The sequence below is a fragment of the Aspergillus aculeatinus genome (assembly GCF_003184765.1).
Source record: "Aspergillus aculeatinus CBS 121060 unplaced genomic scaffold BO66scaffold_59, whole genome shotgun sequence".
In the NCBI taxonomy this organism is placed as follows: Eukaryota; Fungi; Ascomycota; class Eurotiomycetes; order Eurotiales; family Aspergillaceae; genus Aspergillus; species Aspergillus aculeatinus.
This window is the reverse complement of record NW_020291528.1, coordinates 202534-221566: the sequence shown is the minus strand read 5'-3', so window position 1 is coordinate 221566 and position 19033 is coordinate 202534. Positions and strand designations below refer to the sequence as shown.

Below are 19033 nucleotides of genomic sequence, written 5' to 3'. Positions count from 1 at the left end.
CCTCCTCGCGCTAGCTCAAACCCATTCCTCTCTTTCTGCACCGCTGCTGAACTAGCGCCATCGTTACTCCTGCTGCTTGGTCCTGCAACACACCCACGGCAAATCTGCTCCCTCCGTTCCCTGAGCCTTCATACTGGAGGAGGGGCCTGCGTTGCGTGCTGGTCTGCTGCTACAGCCTACCGCTGTCGATACCGATCTCATCATCATTCACTGTTCCACCCGGTCCCTATCTTTATCTGACTCCTTCCCGGTGTTTCTTGCGCTTCGCATGATCTCGGAATCTTTTGCAATTTGTCCCAACTGAGCTTGGATCATCCTAGCCGGGCACTTCATCTTCAATTCACTCTGCCTCCCATTCACCCATACTTTTCCCCGACTTACCTCTTCCATCTCTCACTATTATCAAACACTCAAATAAACCTTCTTTTGGTGTTCTTTTGTCCAAAGCACTACCGTCGCGATATTAACCGGCTTCCGCAGTACAGCACCTGCTGAAAGTTACCTCCTCTACGTCACGCTTACTCCCCCGACCGCTGGGAATCCCTATCCTGCCGTCGATCAGCGGTCGCTTCTTCCGACGACGGCACCCCAATCGATCTCTCCGACCAATTCTCCCCCCCTTTCGTTTCTCTCATCTTGAGATGATGGCGGCAGCGCTTGATCAACCCCTCTTCGAGTCGATCGCGGGCGGTCCGGCGACCCATGCGGCTTCAATCACTCCGCCGCAAAGCGCCAACGGCAAGAAGGAGGCCCCCGAGGGCGTGCCTTCGGAGCTATCGGACCTTGAACTCGACCACAATGTCCCCGGCGCTCAGGAGGAGATACCCTCGGTGGAAGCCGACGACGAAGTGATTGAGCCAGATCACTACTATGGTGGTGGCAAGGTTCCCGTCTTCAAGCCGGTGAGTCGCCTGGTCTCCCGCTGACGGAGTCCGATCGTCTAGCTTCTGCATCGGACGCTTGGGCTAACTGGAAACTCGCTAGACCATGGATCAGTTCCGGGACTTTCAGTCGTTCATCAACAAAGTCGAGGAGTATGGCATGCGATCGGGTATTATCAAGATCATTCCCCCGAAGGAGTGGTAAGTGTGTCCCCAGTCAATCCTACGAAAAGTAGCGCTCATCGGTCGTCTCAAAAGGTCCGATGCCCTTCCGCCGCTCGACGAAGCCGTGAAGAAGATTCGCGTGAAGAATCCGATCATGCAGGAGTTCCACGGTTCGCACGGGACATACACACAGGCCAACATCGAGAGACAGCGATCATACAATCTGCCCCAGTGGAAAGGATTGTGTGAAGAAAGCAGTCACCAACCTCCCGCACGCAGAGGTGAGCGGCGCCGGAATCAGGAGCGGGTGAATCGCGCCCATCCTGCGCCTCGAAACCAGACGCCTCGAGCAGACTCGCAGAAACGTCGTCCAGGTCCGGGCCGCCCGCCCAAACGGTCCAACCAGGTTAAGGTCAAGGAGGAGCCTCCTGCCGAGGAAGGCCTCGACAAGATCAAGCCGGAAGGTCCTCCGACCCCTGTCTCCCCGGAATCAAATCCAGTGGAGACGAAGACGGAGGAGTTGAGCGACGGTGAATCCCTACCCGGCCCGAAGCCCAAGGGTCGGCAGCCCAAGTCAGTTACTGCGCGCCGAAAACACAACAAGGGCGGTGATGCAGTCGACTATGTGGACGAGGAGGCCTTTAAAGACTTCGATTATCGCATTCATGACAGCGAAGAGTACACGGCAGAACGATGCGAGGAGCTAGAAACCGCTTACTGGAAGTCCTTGATGTTCAACAACCCGCTGTACGGCGCTGATATGCCTGGCTCCCTCTTCGATGACAATATCACGACTTCGTGGAACGTCGCCCGGTTACCGAATTTGTTGGACGTGCTCGGGCAGAAAGTGCCGGGTGTTAATACTGCATATCTCTATCTGGGTATGTGGAAAGCGACTTTCGCCTGGCACCTGGAGGACATGGATCTGTACAGCATCAACTATATCCATTTCGGAGCTCCGAAGCAATGGTACAGCATTTCTCAGGAGGATGCTCCTCGGTTCGAACAGGCCATGAAGAGTAAGATAACAAGCCAAGTACGGTGGCCTTCCAGTGCTAATTCTAGATCAAGGTATATGGCAAAGTGATGCCAAGAGCTGCGACCAATTCCTCCGCCACAAAACTTACCTTGTCTCGCCTAGTCTATTAAAGTCACAGTATGGCATCACAGTCAACAGACTGGTGCATTACGAGGGCGAATTCGTCATCACTTATCCATATGGCTACCACTCTGGCTACAATTTGGGTTACAACTGTGCCGAATCCGTTAACTTCGCCACGGAAAAGTGGTTGGACTATGGACGGGTGGCCAAGAAGTGCCACTGCGAAGCCGACAGTGTCTGGATTGATGTTGACGAGATTGAACGAAAGCTTCGCGGGGAGGCAACTCCTGAATATTATGGAGAATACGACAGCGACCTGGATGCGATGGAAGGCGTGTCGGATCTTCTGACACCGCCTCGCAGTGTTCCCGAGAAGACATCTACTCGGGGGCGCAAGCGGAAGCAGGACGGCGAAACCACCAAGGCAAAACGTATGCGTATGAGTATGGATGTTCCGCGGAAAATCCCCTGCGTTTTGTGTCCCAACAATCTCGACTACGAAGATCTCTTACCAACCGAGGATGGCAAGGCACACGCCCATCGGCGTTGTGCTCTGTATACAGAGGAGACAACGATTCTTCGGGACGAGAGTGGACGGGAGGTGGTGTGCGATGTGGATAAAGTCCCCAAGGCTCGCATGGGCCTCAAGTGCCTTTTTTGCCGCGAGGTGCGCGGTGCTTGCTTCCAATGCAATTTCGGCAAATGTACCCGTTCCTACCATGCCACTTGTGCGCTTCTGGCTGGTGTGCAAGTGGAGGAAGGTGTGATCGCCGTGATCGCCGACGATGGCGAGCAGTATTCGATCCCTAGCGTGGACCTTAAATGCAAGTACCACCGCCAAAAGAAACCGTCGTGGATGGGCAACGGCGATTCGCTCGATTACGACCGCAAACTCATGCAAACCGCACGGCGTTTGGTGGCTGGGGAGCTAGTGCAGTTCCAGGCGGACAAGGAAATCAATGGGGCGGTGGTGCTTGAGAACCGACCTGAGGAACGAATGTTGCTGGTCAAGGTGCTTCCTAGAGGGTAAGACAGCATCCTTCTCCCCTCCCCCCGCTTGTTTGGAAACTACCCGATTGGTGATATCACGACGATGATGCAGTGATGGGAATGTCTGACGGACTGTTTGATTGATTGACCGACTGACTGATGTGACCGACGCACAGGGACGTAATTGAATTACCATACCGCTGGATGCTCGTGGTTCGACGGAGTAATTTCTCACCGCTGGCACCAGGAACCAAGCCTCTTCCTGCCCACTTGGCTCGGAAGCCCGAGAGCCGGAAAGAGCTGGAGTCAGCCGTGCCGGTGGCAGGAAATCCGTTTGGTGATGGAGACTCCCCGTATCAGTGGGCCGAATTCGAGACGGTGGACAGCACTAGTTACCACATTGCCCCACCATCGGCGCCCATCAACCTCATGCAGGGCGAGAAGATCTGGTATTATCTGGGCGAATCGTCCACTGAATGTAGGGCTCAGTATACGCACAACCCTACTGTGCCTGTCCACAACCAGCGGGCGAATTTCCTGGACAGCGTTAAGTCCCTTGGCGCTGTGATGGCCCGGGTCCCCTCTTACCAACCCCACCATCGTCTCCCTGCCACGACTCCGTATGCCCCTCACTTTGCTGGCGTTCCTCCTCACCACCAACAACTTCTGTCGCTTCCCACCGCCTCTGCTGTCGGTGCTGCTGCTGCTCCTGCCGCTGCCGCCAACAACACTACGCATACTCACACTACCGCTGCCGCAGCTGCCGCCGCCGCCGTCGCTGCTGCTGCTGCTCCCCGCCCTTCATTGCTGCAGCATTCTTCTCTTGCCCCTCCACGCCCTGCGCTTTCTGCTGCTGCTGCTGCTCCTCCTCCTCCTCCGCCTCCTGCTGCGATGCCGTCTGCTTACCGTACCCTGCCAACGCAATCTTCCCGTCATGCCCCGTACCCGCACGTCACCAAGTCGCATTTGCAGCCTCATGCTCGTCAACACTCCCAGACTCATCCCACCCATCATTATCCGCCGTCCCATTTATTACAACAGCAGCAGCAGCAGCAGAACAATCACCACCACCACCTTCCCGCAAACAATTTTGCCAATGTTCGGGAGCTGATCGCTCGCCGTCGCCTGGCTCAGATTACCGACCATGCCAATGTTTTCGCCGGATACATCATTGTCAGCCCCGAGCTGGTTGTTGACACGCTCCTGGGTCCGATGGGATCTGTCCCACCGCCCAATGGCCTGGAGAAGTTGGAACTGGCTATGGCTCAGCAGCGGGTACAACCCCGGGCGCCTGATGGCTCTCTTCTTTCGCTACAACCCCTGAACATGCGATCAGAAGAGGTGACGCGGCTGTTGCAGATGCTCCGCTTCTCGCTGGTGAGTCATCGGGACCGGCTTGACGTGCTGCAAAAGAAGGAACCGGAACCCATCAAGCAAGAGGCGGTGAACGGCAGCGGCTTGGCGCTCTCGAAAGTGCCACGCACCTACGCTTATCTCGAGCAACAGCGTGAGCAGGCCCCGACCGTCTACCAGTCTCCCTACGACATGCCGTCTGGCTTCACGGAATATGCCCAGAAGACCTTTGGCCTCACCCGCGTTGAACCTGAACTGCCCCGGCCTTCTCTCGCCAACGACTTCTTCGCCAGCCTCTCTCCTGCCGACCAAGAGAAGATCCTTAAGACATGTGGGAGTTTCGTGCAACGGGCCATCGAACGGTCGGCCAGCCATAGTCGTCAAAGTTCAGCTTCCAACCTCCGCCTGGCAACAGCCCTAGCTCGGCAAACGGAGAACCCAACCATTGATATCACGACGGTGGAGGACATGCCGTTCCCCAACTTGGACCTGCCGTTGCACGCCGACTCTCCCTGCTCGAACTTCAGCCGGTCGCATCTGCGATTCCAGTCCCCGAACGATTTTGCTCATCACGCCCCGGAAAACCATCATGACCACCATGATCTCTTTGGCGATCAACAGGCGAATACGAGGTTTTGGCAACATGGGCCGTGGGCCGCTGGCGATGGGAACACTCCGAACGAGGAGAGTCGACCGTTCTTTGGGCCCCATGAACGACTCAAGCATGATTATGCGTCGTCCGACATCTCTCTGGGTCGCGGAGGTCCGGGTTCCTTGCACTCAGTCGATATGGCTGGGTTCGGCATGGACGGGACGGAAGATATTGGCGCGGTGCTCAGCCCCTAACCACGGAGCAGCCTATCCACCACTCGATTGATATGCCTGCGATGACATTTGCATCCTCACCTTTCCCCTCACATTATCACCATGTAACGACTTATCTGGATTGACGACTGCATGACTGGGCGTTTGCGATTATTTTTGTGCCTCTTTTCTTCATCCGGACGATGATCATTCACAATCGGATCGACCCTAGCTGGCTAGTGGTCTCTCCAATTGGGGCCTTGTTTCGATGAGGCTTTTGATTGTCTCCTCTATCTTCTTCTCTCGGGGTCTGAGGGGTGGTTGCCAAAATCCGACCCTTTTAAGGATCCGAACGACCAAAGGATCAAATGGCGGTGGGCGTGATGTTAGGCCAGGTGGCCATCCGCCTAATGTGAGGCGTCTCGATGATCGGACTGACTCTTCCCACTGTCCACTCGGCGGATTTGGCCTCGATTGCTCTTTACCTGTTCTTTTTCAATTCTTTTATTTTCCAGCACGTTTCACCTTTGTCCCCCTATCACCAACACCTGGAGTCTTTTTTCATCCGAGCGATGGGAGAGCCATTGGAGCCTACTGCCGCTTCAGTAAGACAGGTCTATCCATATACTAGAGAAATCCCCCACCCTGCACCATCTTTCCAAAAACCACTCGAAAAAAAGCATCCATTTCCCTTATTCGTTGAACAGAAAATGCCTCGAGCAGAGGCGAATTAAGTGTCTCTAATACTGAGCCCCGTGTTTGATACCCCCTTATGCCCCCTCCCCCTCCTCCCCCTCCCCCCTATCCCCGGTTCTTATTCTTGTTTCGGTCCGTCGCTCTTTATCCCCTCCTCCACTGGACCTCTCTTTCAGGATCACTTTGGCGCTCATCTGCCGGCCGAACCCGCGTGGGTGCGTGCCGTCAAGCGATGTGGCAGCCGTCACTGGAATAGTGACAATTCACTGTGCTGTATGTACCTAGCAAATGGATAGCCGTGAATCACCGATTAGTTAGAGATATAGGTGTGCCTGTCTGGTGTTGATGTAGTTTTTCGTTTTTTGTAGTTTCTTGTAATACGTTGTAAGTTGGTGTAGTCGTTGGGTTAGGCAGCGACGGGCCCTAAACTGGAACCTCAGGAAGTAAGCTGGAATTACCCCGCGGGGAGCCAGACTGGGCAGCGCCATGGTTGAGGAGGTGGAGGAGGAGGCCGAGGAGATGGTGGCTCTACCAACACGAGGTGTTCGTCCCTCTCCACCCGTCATGCATGAGTGCCAGCCGGAGTTGCCATCCGCGCGTGAATTCTCCTTCAAATCAATCGCGTGGCTGTTCTAATGTGTTTCAGGAGCATGTGTGCAGGGAGAGGATGAAAAGGGAGAACCCCGATAAGAGGTGGATTGACTGTATCGACGAGACAGATAAGCGTAGGGATGCATTTCATAGCCAGAACTAATGGGCTTGTCTGATCATTGATTATTGACTTATCGTTCTTTCTTGGATTGTAGGTGTGCTTATCAGCGCGGTCTCGGACCGCGCCCCTTTTAGGGCGTCTAGCCCGACACCGGAGTCTGTTAGTGAAGGAGTTTATCGAGCCTGCTCGGCGGTGATTGGTAGAGTCTCTCTGCCTCCCCGGTTCGACGATGGGTCCTTTTCATGTGCAAGTCTGGAGAGAGTGGGAAGAAATGCTGAGTGGTAAAAGAAGGCAAGGGAAAGGATGACCTGATCATGGGTGACGTGCGGGGGAATTAAGCATTCCATTCATTGACTTAATGAGTCCGGAGTACTTACTGACTTCATTGCACTGTTGCTGGGTACATTCCTATCACTACCAGGTACCTTATTTCACCATTACCACTTCCACTTCCACTTCCACTTCCACTTCCCACCTCTACCTCTATTTCCTGTTTTACTCGCTCTATTATCATTCATCCCATCATCCCCATTTATACACTCCCTCCTTCCGTCCTCTCACCTTCCTTCTTTCCTCGCGGGGTATCCTGGTCGCATTCGCTACTAACGCTCCTCTTCTTTCCTACTCTAGTCATCACTCTACTTGACCTGCGATGACAACCTCCCAATAAAAGCTTCCCTCTCGACTCCCATCCATCCATCTATCCATCTATCAATATGCGTCAAGCCTCTGTGGATGCCAACGCCGATGAGGCGTTGGCTCGCATGGGGTACAAGAGCGAATTGCCGCGAAATTTGAGCATGCTCAGTATTCTCGGGCTGTATGTTAACCATAGACTGGACTGCGATTGGAGATCTTGACTGATGAGAGAAACCAGGTCCTTTGCAATCATGGCCGCGCCCTTCGGTCTCAGCACCACCCTCTACATCACCCTCGCCGATGGCCAGTCGGTGACCATCATCTGGGGCTGGGTCCTCGTCACACTCATCTCCATCGCCATCGCCGCATCGCTTGCCGAAATCTGCGCCGTCTACCCTACCGCTGGAGGTGTATACTACTGGAGTGCCATGCTACCGACCCGACGATGGGCCCCGATGTTGTCCTTCATCGACGGCTGGCTGACGCTGGTGGGCAACTGGACCGTCACCCTCAGCATCACCTTCTCCGGTGGTCAGCTGATCCTGAGCGCCATCTCCCTGTGGAATGAGGACTTTGTGGCCAACGCGTGGCAGACGATCCTCACCTTCTGGGCGGTCATTCTTGTCTGCGCACTGGTCAATATCTTCTTCTCCAAGTACCTGGACTTGATCAACAAAGTGTGCATCTATTGGACTGCGGCTAGCGTAATTATCATATTGGTTACCCTCTTGACGATGGCGGATCATCGTCGCGATGCTGAGTTTGTGTTTGCGCACTACGACTCTTCGCAGAGTGGCTGGTGAGTTTCCTCGTCGGCGTGGATGGGTTCGTATTGCAGCTGACAGATGAATAGGCCGTCCGGCTGGGCGTTCTTCGTGGGACTTTTGCAAGCCGCGTATACGCTGACAGGGTACGGCATGGTGGCTTCAATGTGCGAGGAGGTGCAGAACCCGCACCGCGAGGTGCCCAAGGCCATTGTCCTGTCGGTGGCGGCGGCCGGCATCACGGGCCTGGTGTATCTGATTCCGATCCTGTTCGTGCTCCCCTCGGTGCAATCGCTCCTCGACGTCGCCAGCGGACAACCGATCGGGCTGATCTTCAAGACGGCAACGGGCTCCGCCGGCGGCGGCTTCGGTCTGCTGTTCCTGATCCTGGGGATCTTGATGTTCGCCGGCATTGGCGCCCTGACGGCCGCCAGCCGCTGCACGTACGCCTTTGCGCGCGACGGGGCGATCCCCGGCTTCCGACTCTGGCGCCGGGTCAACGAGCGTCTGGACGTGCCCGTGTGGGCGATCGTGTTGTCGACCGCGGTGGACTGTCTCCTAGGGTTGATCTACTTTGGCTCCAGCGCGGCGTTCAACTCGTTCACGGGCGTCGCCACGATCTGCCTGTCCACGTCCTACGGGCTGCCGATCCTGATCCTCATGTGCCGGGGCCGTCGCGCGGTGCGCGAGTCGAGCTTCTCGCTGGGTCGGTTCGGGTACGCGATCAACGGACTGGCCGTGTGCTGGATCGTGCTGGCGGTGGTGCTGTTCTGCATGCCCGTGTCGCTGCCGGTCGACGCCAGCAGCATGAACTACGCCAGCGTGGTGTTTGCCGGGTTCGCGGCCATCAGTATCGGCTGGTACGTGGTGTATGCCCGCAAGCATTTCACGGGGCCGCCGGTGGCGGAGGAAGTGGATGGGATGCCGGGGGTGATGACGGGGAAGCCGGTGGATCCGGAGAATGTCCTGTCGGAGGGGGAGAAGGGGCGGCGAAGTAGCTCAGCGAAGAATTAATTCGGCTGTTTCTTTTTGATACAGTGGTTACCTTTTGTACATATTGATTCTGTGGTCTGGTATGATATTTGGTTTTGTGAATGATGTATGAATGTATGTGTACGTATGAATGTATATATGAGTATGTCTGACTGGCTGTTCACTGGTAGAGGTAGCAATTACGATGATTTCCTCTTCTTGATCCAACACTTTGTAGAATCGAGGGATTGAGATAGATGTACATCATAGAAATTGTCTAGCATCACAGGCTGGCAAAGGATGGCATCGAAGAAGTGGGTGGGGAGTGAGGGCGCTGAACCCACAGAATCACGGGCGGGACCTCCGAGGCCGAACAGCCGCGGTTGAGCCGAATCCGTCAATCAGTCAATCAGTCCATTCCAATCCAGCATCAACCGAGTTAAACCTCCAACAACACTTATCGGCCTGACTGACCCTGCATGCTGCAGCCTCCAACTCCCTCCTCCATTCGAAAAATTCCCCTTTGACATCTGGTTCTCCGTTTCCTCCCACCAATTCTCAGTCGAGTCCAGATTTCATTCGGCCTTTTCCCCTCCCATTCGTGACGCGCATACTATCTAATCGATCTATCTGTCTCTGCCTTCTACCTCCGAAATCCGGGGAAGCTTTCCCTTGCAATTCCACTCGCGCGACCAGACCACTCTCTCCTCTCGCGGCTTCTCTTTCCCTCCAACCCAGAGTGAACTAGCACAAGAAACAAAATTCCCGAGAGGACATTCGATCACTCTGAATCTTACTGTCTCGCGGAAGCCCCCCCATCCATGCGGTACCCCCTTGCTACGACCACCGCGCCCGCCTTCGCCTCCGCCTCCGCCTCCGCATCCACCACCACCACTGCTCTCATGAAGCCACCCTCGACCAGACTACATTCGGGTTCCAGTTCGTTGTTGCCGTTGCTGTTGCGCGTTGAATCATGTCGGACTCAGTGGGTGCGTTTGTCCCCCAAAGCCTACCACATTCCTTTTTCTCTGTTTGTCTGGATTGTGGTTCCGTTATTCCTTCATTCCCTCGGAAGCTTGGATGCCATCTCGCCTACCGGCGTCATTTGAGGTCGGAGGGATTTCTCTCGAATCTACTCGCTGCGCAATTCGAACTCTAGGAAAGCCTTTTTCAGAGCAGGTGCTAATTGTTCTTTTATAATTTGATTGGAAATCAGACCGCGTCTTCGTCCACGCCCTCAACACAGTCAAACGGATTCCGCGGACGGGGACGGCGCGTCCGCCCGCCTCGGAGCGCTTGAAGTTGTATGGCTTGTATAAGCAGAGTATGGGTATGTTTCCTTCTTATCCCTTCCGGACAGCTACGTGGTGGGGCTAATGCTAATCTTTGATGGCTATGTTCTTTAGAAGGTGACGTCGAAGGTGTCATGGATCGACCGGTGGGGAATACCCCGGATGTGTTTATGGAGTGTGAGAAGTGGTAGGTTTATTCTTCGCCGTTTTCTTTCCTTGGGCAATTGGTTTTTTTTTTGGTGGGGGGGGGGAGCTTGGGAATGCGTTCTGGGGTGGATGGATCGAGGTTTCTTTGGCTAAGGTTCTCTGGCGACTTGCTTGCTGATGCTGATTCGATATGGGATAGGGATACGTGGTACGCCCAGCGCGGTCTCTCCCGCACCGAAGCCAAACGCCGGTACATCTCCACGCTGATCGAGACGATGCATCAGTATGCGTCGCAGACCGCCGAGGCCCGCGAGCTGGTCGCCGAGTTGGAGTTCGTCTGGGATCAGATCAAGTCGAATACCGCTTCGTTGGAGTCGTCGGAGTCCGGCTCGGAGGCGCTTCTGAGGAGCCAGGGGTTGGCCGCCGATTTCCGGTCACATCGTGGGTCGGCGGGGGAGAGTGGTGGTGGTGCTTCGGCGTCGGGGCGACGCTTGTCGCGCGAGGAGTATGCGCGGTGGCTTCTTGCTACGTCGATGGGGGAGGGCGAAACGGCGGCGGCGGCCTCGTCTCGACATGGTGGGCGCGGACGTGTTCGCGAGGAGGGCTCGGGGCTGAGGGTGATGAGTCCCGTGAGTCAGCCGAGTCAGCCAGGGGCGTATGCTCGGTCGCGTTCCAAGGGATATGGCGATGATGAGGTAGATCATCATGATCATGATGCGAATGAGGAGGAGGAGGATGAGGAAGAGGTGTACGCGGAGGCTCAGGATAATCTCTATGAAGAAGAAGATGATGACGACGACGACGCGGAGGCGAACGACTACCGACCACAACCCCATCCTCACGAAGCAGTAGAGCCCCCCGATCCCCCGTCAAGAGGGAGGCCACGCCGGCCGCCGCCCCCTCCCACACCGGCATCCTGGCGTCGCCGCGTCGAGCAGGCCTTGACGACGATGACGGCCGAGATCGCCGCCGTGCGCGAGCAGATGGAGGCGCGCGCGCGGGCCCAGCGCCGCCGCTCGGGCGTCTGGGCCTGGGTCCGCTGGTTCCTGTGGGTGTGTTTCCGGCAGGTGATGGTGGATCTGGCCATCCTGGGGGTCCTGTGGGTGTGGATGCGCCTCCGCGGGGACCGGCGGCTGGAAGTTGTGCTCAAGATTGGGTGGGCGGAGGTGAAGAGTCGATTGGCGAGGACGAGGCTCTGGCGGAGGAAGAGGATCCCTCGAGGCGATTCTTGATTTCTGGGCCCATCCTCCCTCTCTCTCTTTCGCTCTTGCTAGATGCTGGGTTCTCTGTGGTCTCCTATGTTCTCGTATATATTATACACTTCATTTTTTTTCTGTTGAGCATGTATGCATGCGTGGACATCTTGATGATGAGCATGCTTTTCTTCTATGTCTTGCTGGTTCATTCTCCATCGAGATTTCCTTTTGTCACGAGAGTCGGTGTACTGTACACTAAACCACAATGTTATCATGTAACATCTAGACAGGATCACCACGCCCCCCCCCCGCCCGGATTACACACAGACCAAAAAAAGAGAGGGATCATCTTCTGATACCAAATGAATATTCCTGATGCTAATATATATACACACACACACATACACACACGAGAGCCATTTCGATCAGAAATCATGGGCGAAACACCTCGAACAAAGACCAAAGAAAACTGGGAAAAACAAGACCGCACGGCCATAAAAAGGAAATCAGACGTCGAACCCCACCACTTAGTTCTTGTCCAGGATGGGTGTCCCATCCTCGTTCGCTTGCCACTGCCGGCCGGGATAGCGGGAGAAGATTTGTTGTGGGCGCAGGTGCACGGGGGTTTGATCTTCGGGGGCACCGGGGATGGTTTTCTTGAGGCCCTGTTTTGTCGCTCGTTAGTACCGGTTCGTTAACCCACCCCGTGGGGTTTGAGGGCTTGGAGGAACAAGAAACAAGGACAAGCAGAAGCGTCAGGGAGGGGAGGGGTGGGGAAAACGAACCAACTTGTCGAACACGCAGGCGTTCAGGTTCACCTCGGCCTTACGGCAATCGAAGAGACGGTGGTTGTTCTGCTCGAGACACTCCCAGTGGGCGGTGAATTGCTTGAGGCAGTGGGTGTTGATATCCTTGATCCTGTTTCCGGCCGCGTTAGTTATAGCTATTATTTCCTTTGCTTTTGCTGCTCCAGAAAGCGGGGGGAACCAATTGAGCCCGTATATATCGCTCGCTTCTCCCAGACACAAAGACAAGCTCAATTGAGAGGAGAGAAAGGGGTCCACCGTACACACTCGCGGCGCAGCGCGTCACCTTCCGCCCTTCCTTCAGACACTCCAGCTCGCCCCGGCCGTTGGCCTCGGCCTTGCACTTCATGAAGTCGTCGTTGTAGGCCCGGCACCGGTCGCCGATGAAGTAGGCGGCGCTGAACAGCGGGGCGGACGTCGCGCCGATCTCCTCCACCTTGGGGATGTGGTCGGGCATCGGCGTGGTGTCGACCAGCACCTGTTGGGAGAATCTGCCATGTTTTTGGTTCTTAGCTTAGGCTCGTGACTCTCAAAGATTGGAAGGAGTGGAAGGGGTGTTTGGGGGGTTCAGTTGTGGGCATTGGTGGTGGCGAGGGTGGGTATATGTAGGTGTTGGTGGGTTTGGGGATTATGGAGGTATTCGGATGTAGAGAGAGAGACAAGGCGGCTGCAGTAGTCGTTGGTAGAGGCGAAAGAGAGGGGGGATGTATACCTGGACTCGCGGCGGGCCATGGTGACGGTTGTTTCGGTGGTGGTTCCGGAGAGAGTAGCTCAATTGCAATTGGGGAGGGTGGGAGACAATTCCGGAGGAAGAGGAGAGGAGGAGGGCGGTTTGATGCGGGCAGTACAAGGTCGACGACGATGAGTTGAAGCTGCGGCGGAGAGGTTTGGGAGGTCGGTTTTTGCTGAGTGTTGATTGGTTGCGGGAGGATGGATTAGGTAATGCAGATATTGAGCGCCTAAGGCAGGACTGAGGTGCGGGCATCGTGGCCATAGATCCCTTTGGTGCCTCAGGCAATAACAGATCCCGGCGTGAGCTGACTGCACGTGACCTGCGAAAAACAAAGCGGTTGCCCCGAACAAAAGCGCTTCGAGTCGCAGCTCTCCGCATCGCCGTTGCTGTTCGTGATTGTTTCGGTCTCGAGGTTTGCTGTGCTGGTCCTGGTCTCTTCTTGAGATTGTTGTTTCACAGGACACTAGTCTGGCTCAAGGGTCTTGCAGCTGTCGATTCGTCAATCGCTGAGCTGTCCCATTGCTTTTCTACTTGATACCAGCTCGGAGCTTAGATTCACTCTCCTCAACTTCACCTCAACCGGCCGAGACCCCTTCCTCTCCCAAACACAACCACACATCATGTCCCTCTTCGGTCAAACACCTTTTCAACCTTCGGGTGGGAATTCCCTCTTCGGTAACCCCAGCACGGACTCGAAACCCAACCCCTTCGGCGCCAATGCTCAACAAGGCCCCGGCGGCGGTATGTTTGGCAACGCAGGAACTGGCGCTGCTACGACAGGGACCGGCGGTGGTCTCTTTGGACAAAACACAGCAGCCGGTACCCAGCAACAACCGAATACGGGCGGCTTGTTCGGCGCCACGAACACCAACGCGCAGTCATCGACCACAGGCGGCGGCCTCTTTGGCAACACAAATGCAACCCAGCAAAAACCTGCGTTCGGCGCATTGCCCCAACAACCCCAGACGCAGCCCGCGTCAGGACTAGGAGGCGGAGGTCTGTTCGGAGGATTGGGTCAGAAGCCTCAGGGCACCGGTCTCTTTGGCCAGCAGGCGCAACCACAGCAGCAGCAACAGCAGTCAGGATTGTTCGGTGGCTCTCTGCTGGGTCAACAACAGCAACAGGTACCAGGATTGCCGGCAGGACAGATGGGGTCGACATTGCAATTCGGACAGTCCAATGCACAGCAGCAATCGCAATTGGGGTCGAGTCTTTGGGAGCCCGGACGGGCCGTTACGGGAGGTTGGTGCTGCATCTCGATTATGATATTTTTTAAAATGTACTAACTATCTTGCCCCCTTTGCACAAGTCCACCGCACCGTTCCCATGCAGATTCAAATTGTCAAGGATAAATGGGACCCCAACAACCGCGCGTCCCCGTTCCGCACCTACCTGTACAACAACGTCGGCGAAGACGCGGCGCCCTTCTACCAGCCGGGACATGGAGATGACGAGGCAAAATGGGAGGATGCGCTCCGCAAGCGACCCGAACCGGGCTATGTACCGGTCCTGGTGCAGGGATTCTTTGACCTCGGCAAGCGCGCGCAGCGCCAGAAGGACTTCCTCACCATGCTGCAGACCCGGATGCACGAGATCAACAACTGCCTGACCGAGCTCCTGTCGCGACATGACCTGAAGATCAGCGTGCGCATCGCCGACTGTCGGCGGAAACACCTTGTTCTCAGCAAGCGGTGCCTGACGCTGGCGGCCAAGACCCAGGTGCTGCGCAACCGCGGCTACGCGATGGATGATGCCGAGGAGGAGCTGCGGAAAAAGCTAACGCAGCTGGAGCGGTCGGTCTTCGACCCGTCGATAAACGGCCGCGGAGAGGAGATCTGGGCGCGCATGCTGGCCATCCGGGAGCATTCGCGGCGGTTGCAGCAGGAGATGGAGCGGGCGGGACCCAAGGCCACAGCCCAGGCGGAGGATGAGTTAGATGAGCAGACATTGAAGACGGCGAAGAAGGTAAGCAGGCACCTTCCCCGTCAAACCGGATGAAGTTTCCATTGCTAACAAGGTGCGGTAGATATTGGACGATTACCACGTGCAGATCCAGCACCTACAGAAGGAGCTGGAGTCGGTGAAGAAGGATTTCGAAGAGTCGCAGAAGCTCCCCGGCGGCGGGGCTCATTTATTGTAGTGTTTATCATTCTCATGCCTTTCTCATTTGAGTTCAATCTATTACGAATCGGGGTGTGCTTTCTACTTACTGCTTTCTTTGCTGGGTTTGATCGGGGAAGCAAAGCAATTGACCGGAGTTTTCGAGGAGCTGGTATCCGCAACATCACCCGCGCGCGTTCGCGCCAGGGATCCTTTCTTACTTATCGTTAAGCGCAGACTCAAGACGAGGTAGAAACATACGCAAGATATTCTCTTTCTAGGTGGAAATAAAAAAACCGGGGCTCCCTCCAATGGATCTAGTATACATCAAAAAATGGGTTTCATGTCCACCACCGCCCTTGTATCCAGTACCACAGTCTTCTAGTCCGGTAGAAGGAGGATATTCGGGTTCATCGAGCCGGATGGATGATCATCGAACGAATGCTGTACGATTTACAGGAACTTCTTGACGAACTCGACGGCGAAGGGAGCTGCAGTAGCGAGATCTCACGGTTAGCTTTGGATGGATCGGCCGGAAAGAGACACGGCGAGAGCGGGAGACATCATACAGAGGTAGAGGAGGACACCGCCGGTGATGGCCATGCGGACGGTCTGGTTGGCCTGGGCCTCACCAGCCTGTTGTTGGTTGTTAGCTCTGCTGTTCATGCTTTGGACCGGGGGCCCGTGTAGCAAGGCCATGGCCCTGGGCATGCATAGATCATAGCGGTCGTCGGGCAATGAGAAATACCTTGATGTCCTCTCTGGAGAGCTGTTCCTGACCTGAAAGGATGGGGTGTTAGTGAATGCTCTAATTGCTCAAAAGAAGGGGTAGGACCTACCGGGAGCGAACATTGTGAGAGATAATGTGTATGAAAAATGAAAGAGAAAGTGAGTTGAAGAGTTGTATACTGGCAGATGGAAGGCTAGTTTCTTAAGTGTATGTCTCTATCAGCTTGACGACCCCGAAGGAAAAGAGATTCTGCCGAGCACGGACCACCTGCGGAGGCGGAACGGATTCCTCCAGCCCATCCTTTACTTGCCTTTGCGGCGCCAGTCTCTTTTCTTGGAGTTCCATCCATTTCGTTTCCTCCTTCAATCGTCATCTGTCTGTCATTTTCCGGAACTATTCACAGGATTACTCACAAGGGGGAAAAGCTTGAGTCAGGAGAGAGTCCTTTCTTTCTTTACGATACTTGCGTCAGGCTTGAAACTACCACTACCATCAACTCCACCAACAACTACACCAGGCATCCACATCTCCCTGAAACCACCAACCAACACAACACCACCATCCAGTCCCCAGGACACCACCCCACCACACAAACACACCACCGCAGACTCTGTCAAGATGTCCGCACCCAACAGCCCCGAACAACAACGAGCCGTCTCCCCGGCCATCGAAGATGAACCCGCCCGTGCCCCGACCCCGGACGCCGGCGCGGGCGCCGACAACAACGCCGAAGAAAGCGACCACCAACCCCAACCCCGACCCCAAGACCAAGAGAATGCTGCGGCCTCGGAGCCCGAAGACGACGAAGATGACGATGACAAAGCCCACGACTCGGACGACGAGTCGATCCTGTCCGAGGTGGACGAGGCGCAGTTCGAGGACTTCGACCCGGAGAACGTCGACATCGAGGACCGCCCGCAGCTGGCCATCGACGAGGACAACCTGAAGCTGATCGGACGGCACAAGCGCAAGCGCACGGAGGGGGCCGAGGGGGAGCAGTCGAAGCGGAAGCGCGAGGGCCGGCGCGAGAAGAAGAGCCGTCGAATGCGCGAGCTGGAGGAAGGCGGCGGGGCCAGTGATGAGGAAGGCGGCACGGGCAAGGCCGGGCGGAGACGGACGGGCGCGTCGAAGAAGAAGGAGGTGTTGCCGGAGGATGATGAGACCTTGGATCCTGCTACGCGTGAGTTGTGGTCCCCGTGGGAAGAAAACGGAGATTGTGGGGGGAATGCTAATCTTTATTTTGGGGGTGAACAGGACGGAGGAGAGCGCTCGATCGTGCTATGGATGAAGCGTTGAAGAAGCCGACTAAGAGACGGTTCCGGAAGGCGGATGGCATTGTATGTTTTTTGCCCCTGGATGTTCTACGCTGTCTTTTATGAAAGGGAAAGGGCGCTCTCAACTAATGATTTACGGGGTTAGGATTTGGAACAAATGGCCGATGCTGAGATCGAAGACATGCGCAAACGCATGACCCACGCCGCACAGATGGATGCCATCAACCGCCGCGAAGGCAAGCCCGCCATGCACAAACTCAAGATGCTCCCGGAGGTCGTCTCGCTGCTGAATCGCAACCAATACGTCAACAGTCTGGTCGATCCGGAAATCAACCTGCTCGAGGCCGTCAAGTTCTTCCTGGAGCCGCTGGACGACGGCTCGCTCCCCGCCTACAACATCCAGCGCGATCTGATGACGGCGCTGGGCAAGCTGCCGATCAACAAGGAGACGTTGATCGCCAGTGGGGTCGGCAAGGTGATTGTATTCTACACGCGGAGCAAGCGACCGGAGCCAGGTATCAAGCGCATGGCCGAGCGCCTGCTGGCCGAGTGGACGCGCCCGATCCTGCAGCGCAGCGACGACTACTCCAAGCGGGTGTACCAGGAGGCTGCTTTTGATCCTACGTATGTTTCCCATCTCCCCTCTTGTCTGCAGCGTTTTCGTCGTCGATCGTCGCTTTCGATTGCTCCAATATCGCACTTTTGCATTTCCCTGCTAACTTGAACCAGTCAACTGGGCACATCTCGTCCCAAATCGGCGCAAACGTCGGTGGCGGAGGCGCGCGCGCGCGAAATGCTGCCGCCGCGACTGGCGAACCGGGCGCGCGCCGACCTCACTCACACGAGTTACACGGTGGTGCCGCGCCCGACGATGGTACAGGAGAGCAAGTTTGCGCGACCCTTGGGCGCCAGCGGCGAGGATCGATTCCGGAAGATGCGGGCGCGACAGATTGCGGCGTCCAAGGGATCCCGGCGATAGCGGGGGGTGTTTGGAGTGTAGCTTTAGTTGCATATGTTCTTTATCTTTGCTTCGTATTCGATTTATTTACGGACGGGAAAGGCGCAGGAAATTGGGAATGAATTGTAATCATTTAATTTAAAGCTTACGGAGTATGTGACTAGTGAGGAGAGGCGAGGAGACGAAGGAGACGAAGGAGAAGGGAAGGGAAAAAAAATCTGACCAAACATGCGATTGATTGATCAGCCCATAAGGCTAGATTAGACTAGACCGTGGACAATGGACAGCAAATCGATCTGTTCCTACAACACCCGGTATACGGGGAATGAGGGGGCGTAATCTCGCACGAGAAAAGAACGAGAATTGCATGTATGAGTAACAACCTTAGCCACCGGGGCATCAGGAAAAGTAATCGCCGATTCGGCAGGAAAGTTCCGAAGTGATACTATGGATTGCACTGCCCAAGCAACTGGGCCAGCCACCCTATGAGAGAGAGTGAAATTCCCTCATGATGACTTGACGCTGAAGGAACCAGCAAAGGCCGCGGAAACACCGAGTCAGAGCCGCAGATCCCGTTGCGGGTTCGCAAGACGTCACTCGGCTTTTGCTTTGCCGGGCGACTTTTTGCTCGCCTTGCGCCTTATATCCCGCCTGCTTCCTACATTTTGCGTCTTCGCTTCTCCATTCTACATTCTACAATTTCTACTGCACTACTGCAC

At 55.7% G+C, this 19033-nt stretch overlaps 8 protein-coding genes across 8 annotated transcripts; 6 read left to right on the top strand and 2 right to left on the bottom strand.

Annotated features, from left to right (window-relative positions):
• The first annotated feature begins 441 nt into the window (after positions 1–441).
• Positions 442–5450, top strand: BO66DRAFT_200342 (putative jumonji family transcription factor). Its single transcript, XM_025642516.1, has 5 exons — positions 442–902; positions 985–1082; positions 1140–2065; positions 2118–3174; positions 3315–5450. Exons 1-5 carry the CDS (start codon positions 642–644, stop codon positions 5335–5337), a joined length of 4365 nt encoding a protein of 1454 aa, XP_025499551.1. The 5' UTR covers positions 442–641; the 3' UTR covers positions 5338–5450.
• Positions 5451–6156, top strand: BO66DRAFT_200343 (uncharacterized protein). Its single transcript, XM_025642517.1, has one exon. The coding sequence runs from the start codon at positions 5564–5566 to the stop codon at positions 5924–5926; it is 363 nt and encodes a 120-aa protein (XP_025499550.1). The 5' UTR covers positions 5451–5563; the 3' UTR covers positions 5927–6156.
• Positions 6157–7107: 951 nt separating this feature from the next.
• BO66DRAFT_395277 (putative GABA permease) lies at positions 7108–9152 on the top strand. Its single transcript, XM_025648182.1, has 3 exons — positions 7108–7523; positions 7581–8141; positions 8196–9152. Exons 1-3 carry the CDS (start codon positions 7420–7422, stop codon positions 9118–9120), a joined length of 1590 nt encoding a protein of 529 aa, XP_025499549.1. The 5' UTR covers positions 7108–7419; the 3' UTR covers positions 9121–9152.
• An 899-nt stretch (positions 9153–10051) lies between these two features.
• Positions 10052–11749, top strand: BO66DRAFT_405366 (acyl-CoA-binding domain-containing protein; the record flags this gene model as incomplete). Its single annotated transcript, XM_025648971.1, has 4 exons — positions 10052–10067; positions 10295–10408; positions 10485–10557; positions 10717–11749. The coding sequence occupies 4 exons, from the start codon at positions 10052–10054 to the stop codon at positions 11747–11749; spliced, it is 1236 nt and encodes a 411-aa protein (XP_025499548.1).
• Positions 11750–12070: 321 nt separating this feature from the next.
• Positions 12071–13373, bottom strand: BO66DRAFT_395274 (coiled-coil-helix-coiled-coil-helix domain-containing protein). Its single transcript, XM_025648181.1, has 4 exons — positions 13232–13373; positions 12783–13010; positions 12499–12631; positions 12071–12378 (listed from the first exon to the last, which is right to left on the bottom strand). Exons 1-4 carry the CDS (start codon positions 13249–13251, stop codon positions 12241–12243), a joined length of 519 nt encoding a protein of 172 aa, XP_025499547.1. The 5' UTR covers positions 13252–13373; the 3' UTR covers positions 12071–12240.
• A 257-nt stretch (positions 13374–13630) lies between these two features.
• BO66DRAFT_358567 (putative nucleoporin) lies at positions 13631–15646 on the top strand. Its single transcript, XM_025644941.1, has 3 exons — positions 13631–14494; positions 14562–15217; positions 15279–15646. The coding sequence occupies exons 1-3, from the start codon at positions 13873–13875 to the stop codon at positions 15390–15392; spliced, it is 1392 nt and encodes a 463-aa protein (XP_025499546.1). The 5' UTR covers positions 13631–13872; the 3' UTR covers positions 15393–15646.
• A 159-nt stretch (positions 15647–15805) lies between these two features.
• BO66DRAFT_442834 (uncharacterized protein) lies at positions 15806–16204 on the bottom strand (the record flags this gene model as incomplete). The annotated part of the gene is made up of 4 exons (XM_025651461.1): positions 15806–15843; positions 15922–15988; positions 16101–16132; positions 16192–16204. The coding sequence occupies 4 exons, from the start codon at positions 16202–16204 to the stop codon at positions 15806–15808; spliced, it is 150 nt and encodes a 49-aa protein (XP_025499545.1).
• Positions 16205–16430: 226 nt separating this feature from the next.
• On the top strand, positions 16431–18504 carry BO66DRAFT_395271 (transcription factor SPN1; the record flags this gene model as incomplete). Its single annotated transcript, XM_025648180.1, has 3 exons — positions 16431–17262; positions 17337–17419; positions 17502–18504. Coding segments are annotated over exons 1-3 (1219 nt in total), but the record flags the coding sequence as incomplete, so codon positions are not given.
• Between the last annotated feature and the right edge of the window lie 529 nt (positions 18505–19033).

What these genes read in the sequence shown, in the direction of transcription:
- BO66DRAFT_358567 (XM_025644941.1), top strand. Translation starts at nt 13,873, where the DNA reads ATGTCCCTCTTCGGTCAAACACCTTTTCAACCTTCGGGTGGGAATTCC. An exon ending in CGGACGGGCCGTTACGGGAG is followed by an intron (nt 14,495 to 14,561) that starts GTTGGTGCTGCA and finishes CCTTTGCACAAG; the next exon opens with TCCACCGCACCGTTCCCATG. An exon ending in CATTGAAGACGGCGAAGAAG is followed by an intron (nt 15,218 to 15,278) that starts GTAAGCAGGCAC and finishes AAGGTGCGGTAG; the next exon opens with ATATTGGACGATTACCACGT.
- BO66DRAFT_200343 (XM_025642517.1), top strand. Translation starts at nt 5,564, where the DNA reads ATGAGGCTTTTGATTGTCTCCTCTATCTTCTTCTCTCGGGGTCTGAGG.
- BO66DRAFT_200342 (XM_025642516.1), top strand. Translation starts at nt 642, where the DNA reads ATGATGGCGGCAGCGCTTGATCAACCCCTCTTCGAGTCGATCGCGGGC. An exon ending in AGGTTCCCGTCTTCAAGCCG is followed by an intron (nt 903 to 984) that starts GTGAGTCGCCTG and finishes GAAACTCGCTAG; the next exon opens with ACCATGGATCAGTTCCGGGA. An exon ending in GTTCGAACAGGCCATGAAGA is followed by an intron (nt 2,066 to 2,117) that starts GTAAGATAACAA and finishes TTCTAGATCAAG; the next exon opens with GTATATGGCAAAGTGATGCC.
- BO66DRAFT_395277 (XM_025648182.1), top strand. Translation starts at nt 7,420, where the DNA reads ATGCGTCAAGCCTCTGTGGATGCCAACGCCGATGAGGCGTTGGCTCGC. An exon ending in ATGCTCAGTATTCTCGGGCT is followed by an intron (nt 7,524 to 7,580) that starts GTATGTTAACCA and finishes GAGAGAAACCAG; the next exon opens with GTCCTTTGCAATCATGGCCG. An exon ending in GACTCTTCGCAGAGTGGCTG is followed by an intron (nt 8,142 to 8,195) that starts GTGAGTTTCCTC and finishes ACAGATGAATAG; the next exon opens with GCCGTCCGGCTGGGCGTTCT.
- BO66DRAFT_395274 (XM_025648181.1), bottom strand. Translation starts at nt 13,251, where the DNA reads ATGGCCCGCCGCGAGTCCAG. An exon ending in ATGGCCCGCCGCGAGTCCAG is followed by an intron (nt 13,011 to 13,231) that starts GTATACATCCCC and finishes AAAACATGGCAG; the next exon opens with ATTCTCCCAACAGGTGCTGG. An exon ending in CCTGCGTGTTCGACAAGTTG is followed by an intron (nt 12,379 to 12,498) that starts GTTCGTTTTCCC and finishes GCGACAAAACAG; the next exon opens with GGCCTCAAGAAAACCATCCC.